The sequence below is a fragment of a genome, unplaced genomic scaffold (genome assembly GCF_019419815.1).
Source record: "Pyrus x bretschneideri cultivar Hongxiangsu unplaced genomic scaffold, Pyrus_bretschneideri_v1 Contig9, whole genome shotgun sequence".
In the NCBI taxonomy this organism is placed as follows: Eukaryota; Viridiplantae; Streptophyta; class Magnoliopsida; order Rosales; family Rosaceae; genus Pyrus; species Pyrus x bretschneideri.
In genome coordinates this window covers 3,089,403-3,106,145 of record NW_025999831.1, presented here as the reverse complement: position 1 = coordinate 3,106,145, position 16,743 = coordinate 3,089,403, and the positions used below count along the sequence as shown (strand labels likewise).

Here is a 16,743-nt window from a genome sequence, read left to right as displayed (position 1 = left end):
TGCTACCTTTTTCTTTTCAAGGGATGGGGTTAGATACTGTTTGTTGCCTCTGAGACTGAGGTACTCAAGTTTATCATCGAATTATGAATGATTGTGACCGCTGATTTATTTTGTGAGAATGGATTTGTTAATTGTGTTTTGAGGTTGACATTGGAGCCCATCAGTGTCGTCTGCAAAAAGAATGATGGCTACTTGTGTTTTGTAGGTTGAACAACTCGCAGCAGTATCAAGTGAAAGTCATAAAAATTCCAAGCTAAATTTATTTTTGGAAGTAGATTTTGGGCCGGTAATCCAATCTTACTCTATCTTCTTGTTAGACATGGTTTTTGGCTCATTGTAGTTGCAATTGCTTTATGAAAATAGATCTTTCTCTTGATTTTTGTGCTTCTTTGAATTTCTCCAGGATCTACTCGCAGTTCCTCTGCCTGACAAGACCAACGAAGATATCCTTCTTTTCTTTAAGCTTTATGAACCAAAGAAACAAGGACTACGGTAGCTCTGCCTCTTTCTGCTCAGTTATCATATTTTCTCCATGTCATTTTCGTTCGCTGATTTAGTCTTTTGTTGCAACTTACAAGGGAAGGGGAGAGGGGGGATTCGAACTCCATTCTTAGGTGTAGGGTTAAATGCTCTCGATCAGTAGAGCTATAATTCTCCACCTGATTTAAGCTTCTTCTGTGTTACCAGTTTTGTTGTTAGGCTTTACATGAGGAGGTCTAGTGAGCCAACAGAAATTTTGGTAAGGTTAAATCAACTGGCTGGGTTTTCCCCTGAGGAAGAAATTGAACTTTATCAGGTTCGTTTCACATTAATTTTTTAGCATCAGCTGTGCCATAACATACATTACATAAACATTGTCCGCTTTATGTATGCATGCATATAACTATTTGATGCACGTTCTGTTGTAGCATTCTTAAGTAGAAAAATTTACATGTAATGATACATTCAGGAAATACAGTTTTATCCAAGTGTCAGTTGTGTCAATGTTGACAAGAGGACCTCGTTGCAATTAAGTCAGGTAATTGTTGCTATATAAATTTAAATTATATGCTTGCATATTGCAAACAAGTGTCGATAACAGGAATGAACCGTTTTGATGCTTTGCTTATTGCTAGTAAACTATATATTTGATGCTTTGTTTTCCAGATTAAAGATGGGGACATCCTATGCTTTCAGAAATCCACTCCACTTGAATGCGAAGAAGAACGTAAATATTTTGATGTCCCCTCGTTTATGGAGTATATAAACAGTCGCAAGGTACAGGCTATGGAAGCTTTTGAATGGTTTTTGGCCCTCCTTTTACTTGGTTTTACTGTCGACGGTCATTATTCTATTACTTTAAGAGTAAGCGTAGGTTCTTTTTTTAAAGAAAAACCTAACTATATTAAACAATTTGACACTCTATGGATTGTTCATTTCCGTTCTTTGGAGAAACCGAAGGAGGAGGATTTATTTTAGAGTTGTAAGTAGTTCTGCCTGGAACCACCGTCTCTCATAGTTGTAGTTGGAGTGTCCATTGTTGTGTTCTTCAGTGCTAAAACTTTTTTTCATGTTTTCTAGGTCAAAGCTAGACACATATGATGATGTGGTGAAGAAGGTGGTTTGCCAAATTGGTTTAGAAGATCCTACCATAATCAGACTCACTGCTCATTGCTGGTATTCTCAACAACCTAAGCCCCAACCAATCAATTATCGGGGAGTAAAGTATTTACAAGAAATGCTCATCCCTCAAGATCGAGTAGGTGCCGTTATATTGAGTTTCCTCTGTCATCTGTCAATTGTATAAGCGTCATGAATCATTGGTGCTCATTATGATTGTCGTTCCCTATTCAGGGATCTGACGTACTGTATTATGAAGTCTTGGACATCCCGCTGCCAGAAATGCAAGTCCTAAAAAGTCTGAAAGTTTCTTTTCTTAATGCTACAAAAGATGAGGTCTGAGAGAAATATTTGGTCAGATTCCCTGCTTATGGACCGTTATTACGCTATTTTGTCTATCATAATCATTTGTAATTTGTTCACAGTTGGAGATTCACAGTATTAGATTGCCCAAATGGAGTATTACGCTATTGTCCATCATAATCTTTTGTAATTTGTTCATAGTTGGAGATTCACAGTATTAGATTGCCCATACTGTTGGGGATGTGATAAAAAAACTTAAAAGGAAGGTTAGATGTCTCTTTATTTCGGCATTGTTACTTTTGACTATCCATCAATATTCATCTAAATATTTCTGCCAACCATATGATACAATCAGTCCCATTCATGCTTTGAATTTTTTTATTTCTTTTTTATGACACAATTCTTATGGAACAGCGTGATCGCTTTGACATGCTCTAAGAGTGAAGACCTACTAGCACGATATATCTGTAACAATGTGGCTGTGATAATCATATGTCAACAATATACGATAGATCCTCAACGAAAAATCGTCCACACACCCCTCAGCGGCTCACCCCCTCCCCATTTTTTTCTGTTATACTTGCTATAACTGACTTTGTCAATGTGTGATGTATCTGAAATAGGTACGGTTATTGCATCCAAATGCACAGCTCAGACCGCTTGAGGTTTTCAAACACAGGATCTACAAGGTAATTTGCTTGTTCTTGTAGTCAGATGTATCAGCATGTAAGCTATTTTTTCCGTTCATATTTTCCCCAGAAGTGGACGCTTTTCCTGTTAGTGTTGATTATGCATGATTCCAGCGATTGTATCAGAAACTTCGTTGTCTGATTGATGTGTTTTAATCTGGAGCGTTCATAATTTCGTGTTCACTTTTCAGACCATACCATCAATGAAAAAATTGAGAATATAAATAACCAGTTCCTTTTCTCACTTGTACAGTTTTCTTCTTTTATTCAGTTGAACACTTTATAGACTGTAAGAGTCTAGTCTTGTGGGCAAGAATTGTAATATTTACTTGGTTTTCCAATTTGGATTTGCATTTCTTTAGGCTTCGTTTGGTACGTAGGATTGGATAGATCGTAGAAGATGGATTACTCATGAAGAAAACTCATCCATTCCAATCCAATCCTACATACCAAACGTGCTTTTGTGTCGGACTGAATTGGCTTGATGCCAGTGTCAGTTGTTTCTATTTTTGTGTGTATCAGATTTCAGAAGAAGAGAAAAACTTGGTGTTTGTGATCGCTTGACTCAAGTTTACCACTTTGCAAAGGGAGAGAGAAACTCGGGTCTTTAGGATCGCTTGATTTGTCCAAAAAACTTCACGAAAGAGACTGCGCAGAAGAATCAGATGGTATTCGAATTCATTTTTCTATGAATGAAATTTGGATAATTTTAATGAGAGTTTTTCTTTTCCGAATCAGAAATTGGCTTACTATCTCAATTAAATATGAAGAATGGTTGCACGAGAATACTTGTTATTCTTATTAATGATCTTCTTCACTGCTCTTTATACATTTCAAATAGCAAGTAAAGAATTTCGGGGAACCTTTCTTCCTCGTCATCCACGAAGGTGAAACTTTAACTGAAGTTAAGGACGCGTACAAAGGAAATTGCACATCCCCGATGAGGAATTTTTGAAGGTGCTTCACTCAAACCTTATATATATATATATTGCAGGTTTGATTAGATGAATATCGATTCTTATTTTGCTTCCTCGTTTATTTCCCTTTCGGTTGTGCAGTGGAAGTTTGCATTATTGTCACGTGGCTGTCCAAAGTGCTTGCAGGATCCAGACATCGTATGGAGTCGATTGCAGGTATGTTTATGGTCTGTCATAATTCCAGTCTCCTTGCTTTCATATTATATGTCCGAGGGTAAATCTGAACTGCGGTTATGGATATTGCGTACGTGGGTTTTTCGTAACTCCAGTATATGAATTTTGTTTTCCTTAGAGACGGGATGCCTATGGTGCTTGGCAGCAGTATCTTGGGTTGGAGCACTCAGATAATGCTCCTAAGAGGGCTTCTGCAGTAACTCTGCCAGGTAAGTTCTGCTTTACAAGTATTACTGAAGTGCTTCTCAGTTGTTAACCTCGGCATTCTCGGTCCCTAGAACAGCCGAGAATGTCGTGGTAAAAGTCTCCTGTATTGTGAAGTTATCCCTTCTACGAAACCAACTTCTCGTGCTAACCATCCGCCTTTACGTAGGCAAGTAATCTCCCTAAGGCCGCGGCCGTGGTAAAATCTTGTTATGATGCCAAGGTTGCAAAACTCGGGGCTGAACTGGCCCGAGTTAAGGAAAGCAAGCAGAGGCAACGGCGAATCCAAAAACTGCAACGGATGAAATGGAGCCTCTTAACAAAGCTTTGCAGATAGCTTTTCCAAATTTGAAAGCTTCACTGGCAGGCTTGTTCTATAGATATAATGAAAAATTGCTTTTAAGTGTGAATAAAACTTTGATTAGAAACTTTGGATTTTGTCCTAAGGTAGCTTTGCTTGCTTGGTACTCAACGTAGATTACTAACCATTCAATTTGCTTTCATTTGTGCGTATTTCCTTATACATTTCTTCTACATATCTTTCCATCGCCATCCTTCCTCCGCTATTCTATTACCAGACCAAGTTTATTATCAAAGCGAAATGATATTGAATCAAACATAGAATTTGGAAGCTAAAGTATGAAATACTCAAATGGTTATAACTAATGTAATTAATATTGTATGATACACATAGGAAACACGATAAAGGTAAAAAACAAACACGAGAATTTCAATTCTAAAAAGCTGAACGTAACGTGATTATTACGTGTATAACACTAGATGACACGAATAACCTGTTTACTAGCTAACATGGTTAAAGTTTTACCTAATTTTCATTAAAACTAAACGTGAAAGGTCATAAATAACATAGAAGTTTTTTTTTTTTTTTCTTTTTAATAAAGCGGCATAATTTCATTGAAAATGCTCAAAGGCTAAGAAGTATAAGAGAGGGAGATCTCCTTAATCAAATCACGTATTACAAAAGGATGTTCCTCGAACTAAATACAATCATCAGCTAATCGAAAGGTTAGGCCGGCAAAGCGATGGGCAACTTTATTCTTCAAAATAATACCACCTCCACCACCAGTTTTGTGCATTTATCGTCGAAATTTTATAAAAGTTATTACATGAAAAATCCCTTAAACTTAAAATTGTGACGATAATAATATATCACCGAAGTTCAGTAGTATGCATCACCCCCCGCATCAAAGTTTGTATCCTCGTTTCTGTAATTTAAATTTAAATAAATTTAAAGATAGTTGGGATATACTTTTAAAATAGAAATAATCTTTAGTAAAAATGATAATAAATCATGAAAAAACATTTTAAGTGCTTCTCCGGAAGAAGCACATAATTGGTGCTTCTTCTAGAAAGTACATAATTGGTTCTTCTTGTAGAAAGCACTTAAAGTGCTTTTGGAATTTAGAAACAATTTTTCTAAAAATATTTTTAATCATTTTAAAAACACATCTAAAGAAGCTCTTAATGTGAACAAAAAACTTAAAGTTGGCGGATTGTATAAAAGTGGAGAAGTCCAGTGCCAATTGTGTAAAGTTTCCAATTGTTTATGAATTTATGACATCACCACTTGAACAAAGGCTTGAAAATACCAGTGTACGAGGAAAGATCACACACCGCCATTTGCCTGTGCGCACGCACGTGACCCTCTGGATACTGCCACGTCATCCATTTTGTACCCCACCCAACCCATCGCACCCCAGCTGTCGGCTTCCCACTGGTCCTCTCACACGCTCAAGATCTCACGCCTCTCACACATAAACCCACCGCACTCCATCCGTCATTTCCCAAACTAACCCCGTACTTTCACGAAATCCCCGATACGCCCCTCCCCTCCCCTCCCTGGAGTTTGCACTCAGCGAGCGGCTTGTCTCGGAGCCAGTTTCTTTCGGGAATCCTCTCAAAACGAAGCCCCGCTTCTCCCTCTCTCTCTCTCTCTCTCTTTCTCTCTCTCTCTCTACTGTTATCGTTCGTCTCTCTGATTCGTCGATCGGACGGTTCGTTGCGCGGCAGCAATGACTATGATGACTCCTGCACCATTAGATGTGAGTACCGACTCCTCCTCTACATTTCCACTCTCGGTTTAATTTCTTTCGGTTTCGGCTTCGTTCTTCGTTTCTGATCGCCTAGGGTTCTTGGCTCGATCGTCGGTATCGAATTGGTTGAGTTTTGGGAATTCACCGACTTATTGATTTGCTGCTAGGGTTATGATTCAGTAGGATAGGGTTAGGTTTTTGTCGATCAGAGCTCTGATTTTTGTGTCTTTTGTTAGCAGCAGCAGCAAGAGGACGAAGAGATGCTTGTGCCGCACTCGGATGTGGTCGAAGGCCCTCAGCCTATGGAAGGTTTAATTTTTTTTAGCAATTTTTCGACGATTTACTGTTTGAATTTCTTGAGTTTGTGTTTTTTGGTGTGGTTTCGAAGTGTTATGTGTTTCGTAATTGATCTGAAAGAATTTATTTTTGTGCGAATTTGACGTCACGGGGTGTGATTAGAGTGCAAGTGATTGCATTTTCTGTAGGTTTTTGGTTATGTTGTTTGAAATTTATGGTATTTGGTGTGTTGGTAGTAGCCCAAGTGGAGCCGGCTAGTACAGTTGATAGTCAGCCAGTGGAGGATCCTCCAACGATGAAATTCACTTGGACAATTGAGAATTTTACTAGGTTGAACACCAAGAAGCACTACTCTGACACGTTCGTTGTTGGCGGCTATAAATGGTATTTTTCACCTGTCTACCAGATGTCAAAAACTGATATTACAGCTTAAGTTTGGCTTATATTTGTATGGATTTTGACTTGCTTTTGGTTTGTTTGATCAGGCGGATATTGATATTTCCCAAGGGAAACAATGTGGATTACTTGTCAATGTATTTGGATGTGGCAGATTCTGGGACATTGCCATATGGGTGGAGTAGATATGCGCACTTCAGCTTGGCTGTAGTTAATCAGATGCATACCAAGTACTCAATAAGAAAGGGTATATTCCTTTACTAGTCTTATTTCCTTTTAGCATTCAAGTTTGTGCTTTTCGTTGGGTAGTCATGGACACCCAAGGCTTTTAATTAGAACTTTTTATCTTTGAACTGGTTGTGCTGGTTTTCAACTTCATTTTTCTGAGGTGATGTCATTTAAACGCATTCAATATCTTGTTGATCACCCCTAATCTAGATATTGTGAACTTTAAATTCCAATTTTAGTCCTCGAAATATCTGAACTATAGAGTACAGAAAATTCTTCCACCCCATTCTCTATAACATCTTGGCTGATGGCAGCAGCACCATGGACTGACCATGTGCCCATGGTCTGACCATGTGCCCATGGTGATTTTGTTTTGGGATTTTTTAAGTTCGAGAAAAAGGGAAAAGAAAAATTATGGAGTACAACGTACCAGCAGATGTTCGAAGTTATTTGAAAACCAAATAGATTGGACCTTTTAGGTATCTGGCTGTCAAAGATAGATTAACAGTTTAATTAAAATCAGGAAGAATTCACTTGGAAACTGTGTGCAATTAAGCAAGAATTCTAGGATGAAAATGCTAACTAAATCAAGGGTTTCCATTTCTTAAGAGATGAGCTTGAGGTGGTCTGTTGACCTTATTAAATTGGAGCAGTGAAGTTCAAAAATGATAACGAATTGTATTTTGTTGGTGTGGCCTATGTTGCAGAACAATGATATGAAATGCATTTAACCAGAACTGAACGAACTTTAATCATATTCTAGACCTTTTGAAGACTTTTGTCCTTAATTGTTGTATGATGGTGCAGACACACAACACCAGTTCAATGCAAGAGAAAGTGACTGGGGATTCACTTCCTTCATGCTTCTTGGTGATCTCTATGACCTGAGTAGGGGATATCTGGTGAACGATACAGTTGTGGTTGAAGCTGAGGTTGCTGTCCGTAAGGTTCTTGATTACTGGTCATATGACTCGAAAAAGGAAACTGGTTATGTTGGGCTCAAGAATCAGGGAGCAACTTGTTATATGAATTCTCTTCTCCAGACTTTGTACCATATACCGTACTTCAGAAAGGTCGTTTACGTGATCTCCTGTTTTCATTGTAAGCTAAACATGAATTTTCTTGTGAATTTTATATGAAAAGAATTACCTCAATTTTGGACTTACTGACCAGGCCGTGTATCATATGCCAACAACTGAGAATGACATGCCTTCAGGAAGCATTCCTTTGGCGCTACAAAGTTTGTTCTATAAGCTTCAATACAATGACAGCAGTGTTGCAACCAAAGAATTGACCAAGTCCTTTGGATGGGATACATATGATTCTTTTATGCAACATGATGTGCAGGAACTTAATAGAGTTCTTTGTGAAAAGCTTGAAGATAAAATGAAGGTATGCGAAGTTTTGCGTTTTGACGATGGTTGTAGTTTTTGTTTCCTTTTCATTGTGAAAATTGTTCCATGGGTCCAGGGAACTGTTGTGGAGGGTACAATACAGCAGTTGTTTGAAGGACATCACATGAATTACATTGAATGCATCAACGTGGACTACAAATCTACAAGAAAAGAATCATTTTATGGTAATATTTTCTTGCACAAATTTCAATTGTTAAGAATTGGAAATATTTTGTGAATGTCAGTGTATGCCACTGCTTTCTTCTTTTTACTTTGTAGACCTCCAGCTTGATGTGAAAGGCTGCCGGGATGTTTATGCTTCATTTGACAAGTATGTGGAAGTTGAACGTCTAGAGGGTGACAATAAATACCATGCCGAAGAACATGGTTTGCAGGTTAATTACTGAATCACTATCAGTGACTGCATTTATGCTGTAATTATAATCTGAGGCTGCTCTTAGTTGCTTCCTTTGACAAACCTCCTTTCTAAAACTGGTGGTTTACATTATTTCCTGTTGCCAGTGAAATTTTTAATGTGGTTCTCAAAACATTTGTGGGTGGCATCATGCATGTTCTATTCTAAATTCTGATTGGATGCCGTCCTTAGTTTTTTCTTTCCATTAAATCACTTGCTGAAGGCAGTATTCTTATTTATTCTAAATGTTGTTCTCAACAAATATTTTGGATGTTATTCCAGGATGCTAAGAAGGGTGTCCTATTTATTGACTTCCCTCCCGTTCTTCAACTTCAGCTAAAGCGATTTGAGTATGATTTTATGCGAGACACAATGGTTAAGGTTTGTACTGGAAGTTTATCTTCCTCCTTCGGCTTCATCTATTTGTTTTATTACATGAAGCATTGGAATTGTAATGAACAGCTTCTTAGTTGAAAACAAAACTGTAGCATGTCAAATATGTATCTTCAAATTTTGTATAAGTTCAGGTGAACGACTTGCCTTTGCCTAATGGTTCTAATGTTGATTTTAATTTTTTGTTTTATGACTGAATGCTGAAAGATCGATTAAACCTAATCTATATGGTTCTCTTTTTGCCATTTTAACAACAACAACAACCAAGTCTTATCCCACTAACTGGTTGTTTTTTTTTTTTTTTTTTGCCTTTCTTTTTGGAAAAGAAGTGATCCCCCCATTTAGTTGAACTTTCTCAATCTAGTGCATTTCGAAGTTATATACTAATGAAATTCGTTTTACCCCTTGGGTTATGTTTGTTTGGTGTGATAATAACATTTTTTAAATGGAAAGCAAATAAATTATCATGGTAAGAATGTTGTATTATTTGTTTTTGGCAGATAAATGATCGCTATGAATTTCCTCTCCAACTTGACCTTGATAGGGAGAATGGAAAATATCTATCACCTGACTCAGATAAGAGTGTTCGCAACCTCTACACCCTTCATAGGTATCTATTTTGCCATGTACTGTTGATATAATATAGTTCGTCTGTTTCCTAAAATTGGCATGTTATTTCAATGAATTTTATTTTCCAGACCTTTGCATGCACTCTGCATGTTTTTTTTTTTTTTTTTTTTAACTGAGTGTAACATACTCAATTTTACTTCACCTTGACATATAATCCCCCAGTGGATAAATCAAATCTTTTCCATTGAAGTTGAAGCTGCGTTGAATAACTATCTGATCCATGGTCATTCATGATGTCTAGGAGTCTCCTTATTTATCAAAGTTCTTTCATGCCTACGACTATTGAGGCATTGTGCCTCTGTACTATTAGTTGATTGGGTGGGATTATGGGAAAAGCTTCAGGTTTAATTCGTCAATTGTGCCCAGTAGTGGTTATAGAATTGAAAAAAAATCCCAATGACATATATGAAGACAGTTATTCGAACCTGCTTTTGCATCTGCATGTTAGGTACTCTTCATGTTATGTGGAGCTTCGTAATTTTTACTTTGTAATTGGTTACTTACTATGATTATTATCTACTGTTGCAGTGTCTTGGTTCATAGTGGTGGGGTGCATGGTGGACATTACTATGCTTTCATCAGACCAACCCTCTCTGACCAGTGGTACTGATCTCCTGGAATTGTTTCTCTCTGTAATTGTTTACAGTTTCTCACATAGAAAAACACATATGAGCACGTGCACAGACAGACATTCTCTCACACTTCTCTTTTGCTTTGCTTCTTACTTTTTTTGGTTACTCCTTGATCAAATAAGTAGGTTTTATTGGAATCTATATTTCTTACATTGCTTTTCCAATGGATTCTGGCACCATAACTTGGTTACCTGACTGCCTGATTGAGAACTTTAAAGAAAGCAACTGTTTTGCTATAACTTATACGCATTCTTTTTTTCAACTATTACTTTGATGTTAGTATTTCTTTATTTGGATTTTTATGCATGACTGAGTGTTCTTGTGCATGCATTTCATATATGTTGATGATGTAATTTGTCATGTCTTGTTTTAGGTACAAATTTGATGATGAACGTGTGACAAAAGAGGATGTGAAGAGGGCTTTAGAAGAGCAGTATGGTGGTGAGGAAGAGGTAGTTTATTTTTGGCTGTATCTCAACTGCTATAATTCTCCTTAACTTTGGAGTTCTTAATTGTCAACTGACCTATTGTTGTTTCTTTCCAACAGTTGCCACAGACCAATCCTGGCTTCAATAATACTCCTTTCAAATTTACAAAGTACTCAAATGCATACATGCTTGTGTATATACGGGATAGTGATAAGGACAAAATAATATGTAACGTGGATGAGAAAGACATAGCCGAACATCTAAGGGTAACATCAAACATAATTCTGGATTCCAGTTTCCAACTAAGAAACTAAACTGACATTCTAGTTTCATTTCAGATAAGGTTGAAGAAAGAACAAGAAGAGAAAGAGGACAAAAGGAAATATAAGGCACAAGCACACCTCTATACAATTATTAAGGTAAAGATTTCTAATTTATCCCTGTTTTCACCATTGCTTGTTCAGGTGTGGTAGTACAGATATTTGGTGTGGAACAAAAAAATTATAGCAAAGTCTAATGATGTGTTTAGGTTGCTCGAGATGAGGATCTGACAGAACAAATTGGAAGGGATATTTATTTTGACCTTGTGGACCATGACAAAGTTCATAGTTTCCGTATTGAGAAACAAACGCCCTTTAATCTTTTCAAGGTACACCGGTACAAGCTGACCTTTGTGCATTTACGTCTTCTTTATTCTTTTCTACCTATTTGGGGTTATGTATAGTATGGGAATTCCTAAATTTGACATGGTTAACAGGAGGACGTTGCAAAAGAGTTTGGCATACCAGTGCAGTTTCAGCGTTTCTGGATTTGGGCCAAGAGACAAAACCACACTTATCGCCCCAATCGACCATTGACACCTCAGGAAGAAACACAATCGGTATGTATTTTGCACTTCCGACCTTTGAATAGATTTTCAATACAAGATGCCTTGCTCCTTGCCTGCATGCTTTATTTTTTGTTTTCTTCATAATTCCCATTTCTTTTTTTTTTTTTTTCCGACTTGTAATTCCCAATTCTTAATTTCTTATTATTCTTACTTTTCTCCCACTTGGATTTATTGGCAAATGTTGTCTTTGTAGAGTCTAACACTGAACTGCTCAAGTTTATGAACGAATGGTGCATGATTATAATTGTTCTCTCTTTTGTGAAATTGTAATTTACTTAAGTGCTTAATGTATGGGGTTTTTGGAATTCGGATAATAATTCTTATTTCAGTATTGTTTGAGGCAGTTTCAAATGAAGTTATTCAACTATAAAAATAAATTCTGTTGGTCAGTGATAAACCATTGATTGGAGTGTTTTTAACTGCACTTCGGTTCCAAGAAGAGCTTGGTCTAGGTGCCTTATGCCAAGTTATTGATGACGGCTTGCGTTTTTCAGGTTGGACAATTGAGAGAGGTATCAAATAAAACAAACAATGCAGAGCTAAAGCTGTTTTTGGAAGTAGCATTTGGGCCGGTAACCAGTCTTACTCTATTCTTGTTACTACCTGTGTAGTGAGGCTTATTGCAGTTCTAATTGTGTATGAAAGGGATCTTTTCTTCCATTTTATTATTTCTATAAATTCTCCAGGATCTACGTCCTATTCCTCCGCCTGACAAAACCAAGGAAGATATTCTTCTTTTCTTTAAGCTTTATGAGCCTGAGAAACGAGAACTACGGTACCTCCTGCCCTTTCTGCTTAGCTAAATTTTTTTTTTCTCTGTTGACTTTTGTTTGCTAACTTAAGTTTCTTTTCTGTTTCCAGTTTTGTTGGTAGGTTTTTCGTGAAGAGTTCTAGTAAGCCAGCAGAGATTTTAGGAAAATTAAATCAACTGGCTGGTTTTGCCCCTGAGGAAGAAATTGAACTTTATGAGGTTTGTTTCACTTAATTTTGTAGCATCGTTGTGTCCTAACTCACACACACACACATATACATGTAGACTATATATGTATGTTTACATTTACTATATAATTTGTTGCATTCTTTTGCTATCGAACTTTAAGCAAACTTTATATATGTATTTGTGCTAAAATTCAGGAAATTAAGTTTGAGCCTTGTATCATGTGCGAACACCTTGACAAGAAGACCTCATTTCGATTAAGTCAGGTAACTGTTGCTATATTGCATGCTTGGTCTATTGTAAGTATGTGTGTGGTATAGGAATTAACATTTTGATGCTTTTCTAGGTATTTTTTAGTTAACCATCGGTTGCTTTCCTTTTCCAGATTGAAGATGGGGATATTATTTGCTTTCAGAAGTCTACTCCTCTTAAAAGTGAAGAAGAATGTAAATATCCTGATGTTCCTTCGTTTTTGGAATACGTACACAATCGCCAGGTACAAGCTGTCGAAACATTTAATTTGTTTATAGCTGTATTTTGTTGAATGTTAAACCTAACTATGTTGAATGATTTGATACTTTACAGGTTGTTCATTTCCGTTCTTTGGAGAAACCTAAGGAGGAGGATTTCAGTTTAGAATTGTAAGTACTTCCTGAACCATTGTCCCTCATAGTTGAACAGCCCATCATCGTTCTATTATTCAGTGCTCTAATTGTTTTTTTCTTGTTATTTTTTAGGTCAAAGCAACACACTTACGATGATGTGGTGGAGAAGTTGGCTCGCCAAATTGGTTTGGATGATCCCACCAAAATAAGACTCACTGCACATAACTGCTATTCTCAGCAACCTAAGCCCCAACCAATTAAATTTCGGGGAGTAGAGCATTTAACTGATATGTTAGTTCATTACAATCAAGTAAGTTGCACTTTGTTGACCTTCCTCTGTTTGATTTTCACTCTCATAAGCATCATGTGGCGTGGCTACTTATTATGCTTGTTTCCTTTTTCAGAGCTCTGATATCCTGTATTATGAAGTCTTGGACATCCCCCTGCCAGAATTGCAAGGCCTAAAAAATCTAAAAGTTGCTTTTCATCATGCTACAAAAGATGAGGTATGAGTGAGACTTTTTTTCAACGTCTTCTGGCAATGGACGGCGATTACATCATTGTGCAGATCATAATCTTGAGTGATATGTTTACAGGTGGTGATTCACAATATTAGATTGCCCAAACAGAGCACTGTAGGGGACGTGATTAATGTACTTAAAACGAAGGTATGGTTTCTGTCAATCATATTGGAAATTTTATGTGCGTTTTCTTTTCGTTTTAGAGTTACTAGCCTGATGTATGTGTAGCACCGATGCAGTGCACTACATATTATATTACGTTTAATTAAAAATCTGTGTCCTTTTTCCTACAGGTTTTTGTACTTTAAGTCCTTAAGGCTGTCTATAATGGATTTCACTCAGTTTCCACTGATAATCATAACTTGAAAAAATAATTAGATGCTCAAATAATTATCTCTGCCTCCTTTAAAAGTTCAGTATAATAGATTTTACTCAATGGTGCACTTGAAACAGGTAGAACTGTCTCATCCAAAGGCAGAACTCCGACTGCTTGAGGTTTTCTATCACAAGATCTACAAGGTAATTACTTGTCTATCAGCTGTATCGGCATGTAGGTAAATTATTTTTGGGTCACTTTTCCCAGAAATGATATGCATCTAGCGTGGCCCCATTTGTAATGTTTGGCATGTTTTAAAGGATATTATTGTATCAGAAATTATTTCCTCCAATTTAATGTATATAGTTTAGTCTGTAGTTGCACTCAGTTCGTTCTGTTTGTTTTCAGATCTTCCCACATGGTGAGAAAATTGAGAATATAAATGACCAGTACTGGACTTTGCGTGCAGAGGAGGCAAGTTCCTTTCGCCCCCTTTTCTTTATTTAGTTTTATTTTGGGAAGTTTCTTTATTCAATTGAAATTTTTTAGACTGCGGATGTAGTTTTATGGGCATGATCTGTAATTAGTTGGTTTTCCCTTTCTGGATTAGCATCCTTACTACTTCATAGGACTGAATTGGATTGATATTTTTTTACCGGTGCTCTTTATGCAGCTGACCTTTTGTTTTCCTTTGTTCCTCGTGCATCAGATTCCAGAAGAAGAGAAAAACTTGGGTCTCCATGATCGCCTGATTCATGTTTACCACTTTACAAAAGACACTGCACAGAACCAGATGGTATGGGAAATTTTAATAAAATTTTTTGAAAGTGGAATTTTTGCTTATTAATTGATATTTTCTTGGTAGAACCATTTGATTACTGTTTCAGTTAAAGATGAAGAGTGATTCATTCAAATACTTTTAAGATTTTAGTAACAATGTTGTTCTTTGTACATTTCAACAGCAAGTACAAAATTTTGGGGAACCTTTCTTCTTGGTCATCCATGAAGGTGAAACTTTAGCTGAAGTTAAAGAACGGATACAAAAGAAACTGCAGGTCCCCGATGAGGAGTTCGCCAAGGTACTTGATCCACACCATATATACATTCAAACATTGCTGGAGGAAAAGATTTGTATTACCGCTAGAATTAATAGTTCTTTACTTTGTTCCTCATCTATTTCCCTTGTGGTTGTGCAGTGGAAGTTTGCATTCTTGTCACTTGGTCGTCCAGAGTATTTGCAGGATTCTGATGTTGTTTCCAGCCGTTTTCAGGTATGTCTATGGTCTATTGTAATTTTGTGCTTATGGATATAGCCGTTATTGCGTTGCCGGTTCTTTAATTCCACTATTATGGTTTTTGTTTTTCTCAGAGAAGAGATGTTTATGGTGCATGGGAGCAGTACCTTGGGTTGGAGCACTCTGATAATGCTCCTAAGAGAGCTTATGCAGCAAATCAGGTAAATGCTGCTTGGTGTTATACAAATTTCACATTCTTATGCCAAAATAGTGTTATCAAATAAATGGATACCTCCCGTTTCTTGGTTTTGATTCACCTCACAATATTTTGCAGAACCGTCACACATATGAGAAGCCGGTTAAAATATACAACTAATAAGAGCTGATGGTCCTCGACCAGTGCGTCAGCTTGTACTTAGCATCCCTCAGTGCCACGGAGGCAGTCGGAAAATAGCCAGGATGCAAACGAGATGTAGCTCATATAGGGGTGATTTGGTCAAGCAATCGATTGTTGTCGTTTGGGATCAAATATTCATTCACGTGGTCGGGGAAGGGGAAGATCATCTCCCCCTGCTAGAGATGTGCTCTGTTTCTGTTGTTTGTTTTCTTTACCTCCTTATTGAAGGCACCGCCTTGCTTTCGGAGGTTGGTTGCTTTCCTTATACAGCTCCATTGTAGTTTAGCAGTACATAAGGAGATTTTGAGGGCATGTATATCGGGTACGGTTGGCTACATTTGCATGTAGGATTGTTCCGTAATATTATTTTTCGTGTTCAATTAATTTTCTCTCATTTTCGTGAAGCCCTTGGAAAACAAAAAACTGCGAAACGGGTTTGTATTAGCATGGTTGGCATGTTCAGAATTCTGGCTCTCAGATTGTATAAGATATACGATTTCACATTGGCATGTTTGTATGTATCGATCTGTTTATTTTCCGCTTTACAGTTCCATCCATCCAGTGTGTGACATGTTGATTTACACACCGAAGTAAATGAGCACTCGTATTGCATTTATTTTGTTATATTTCATACTTTATACAATGCCAAAACAAATTTATATCAGGTTCGGATGAATCCACTAGTCATAGCAAGCAGTGCCTCTGGGGCTGCTGCTCTCAGCCTCAGCATTGAATTAAAGAAGAGTGGCTCTGTTTACACACGCAATCTGTCTCCTGACTCTTCAATTTTGTCGAAAGTGAAGACTTGTGCGTAAATGGTTACAGGTACGGTTATGTGCGGTTAAGGATACGATTACTTAACGGATATATGGGTACATACATGGTTATAGCTCTTAACGGTTATAGGTAATTAACTGCGGTTGCCCACTACCATACCCAATGCCCATCCCTACATGCCCATATGTGGAATAACCCGAAGAAAGGAGATGAGAAGATGGATGTCCAAAGCAAATTAATTTAATTGAGTGAG

The 16,743-nt window shown here is 37.2% G+C and overlaps 1 protein-coding gene and 2 long non-coding RNA genes across 5 annotated transcripts; all 3 read left to right on the top strand.

The window, feature by feature from the left end:
• Nucleotides 1-1,940, top strand: LOC125473504. Its single transcript, XR_007255384.1, has 5 exons — nucleotides 1-60; nucleotides 206-286; nucleotides 404-1,257; nucleotides 1,561-1,738; nucleotides 1,834-1,940. It is a non-coding gene; the product is annotated as an uncharacterized LOC125473504 (long non-coding RNA).
• Nucleotides 1,941-3,457: 1,517 nt separating this feature from the next.
• Nucleotides 3,458-3,926, top strand: LOC125473505. The gene is made up of 3 exons (XR_007255385.1): nucleotides 3,458-3,548; nucleotides 3,650-3,724; nucleotides 3,861-3,926. It is a non-coding gene; the product is annotated as an uncharacterized LOC125473505 (long non-coding RNA).
• Nucleotides 3,927-5,846: 1,920 nt separating this feature from the next.
• On the top strand, nucleotides 5,847-16,216 carry LOC103963322 (ubiquitin C-terminal hydrolase 12). 3 transcript variants are annotated; one of them, XM_009376156.3, is made up of 32 exons: nucleotides 5,847-6,009; nucleotides 6,240-6,309; nucleotides 6,537-6,681; nucleotides 6,783-6,940; nucleotides 7,729-7,994; nucleotides 8,095-8,313; nucleotides 8,392-8,500; nucleotides 8,595-8,710; nucleotides 9,013-9,111; nucleotides 9,624-9,733; nucleotides 10,282-10,356; nucleotides 10,759-10,837; nucleotides 10,933-11,079; nucleotides 11,152-11,232; nucleotides 11,343-11,462; nucleotides 11,571-11,693; nucleotides 12,197-12,274; nucleotides 12,389-12,477; nucleotides 12,564-12,672; nucleotides 12,837-12,905; nucleotides 13,025-13,135; nucleotides 13,225-13,280; nucleotides 13,377-13,554; nucleotides 13,649-13,750; nucleotides 13,841-13,912; nucleotides 14,219-14,284; nucleotides 14,490-14,555; nucleotides 14,791-14,877; nucleotides 15,044-15,160; nucleotides 15,278-15,352; nucleotides 15,451-15,537; nucleotides 15,651-16,216. In XM_009376156.3, exons 1-32 carry the CDS (start codon nucleotides 5,980-5,982, stop codon nucleotides 15,690-15,692), a joined length of 3,351 nt encoding a protein of 1,116 aa, XP_009374431.2. In that variant the 5' UTR covers nucleotides 5,847-5,979; the 3' UTR covers nucleotides 15,693-16,216. The 3 variants fall into 3 exon arrangements, with proteins under 3 accessions (XP_009374431.2, XP_018506967.2, XP_009374414.2); XM_018651451.2 differs by having other exon boundaries at nucleotides 5,850-6,009; nucleotides 6,237-6,309; XM_009376139.3 differs by having other exon boundaries at nucleotides 5,850-6,009; nucleotides 6,237-6,309; nucleotides 6,534-6,681.
• Nucleotides 16,217-16,743: the final 527 nt, after the last annotated feature.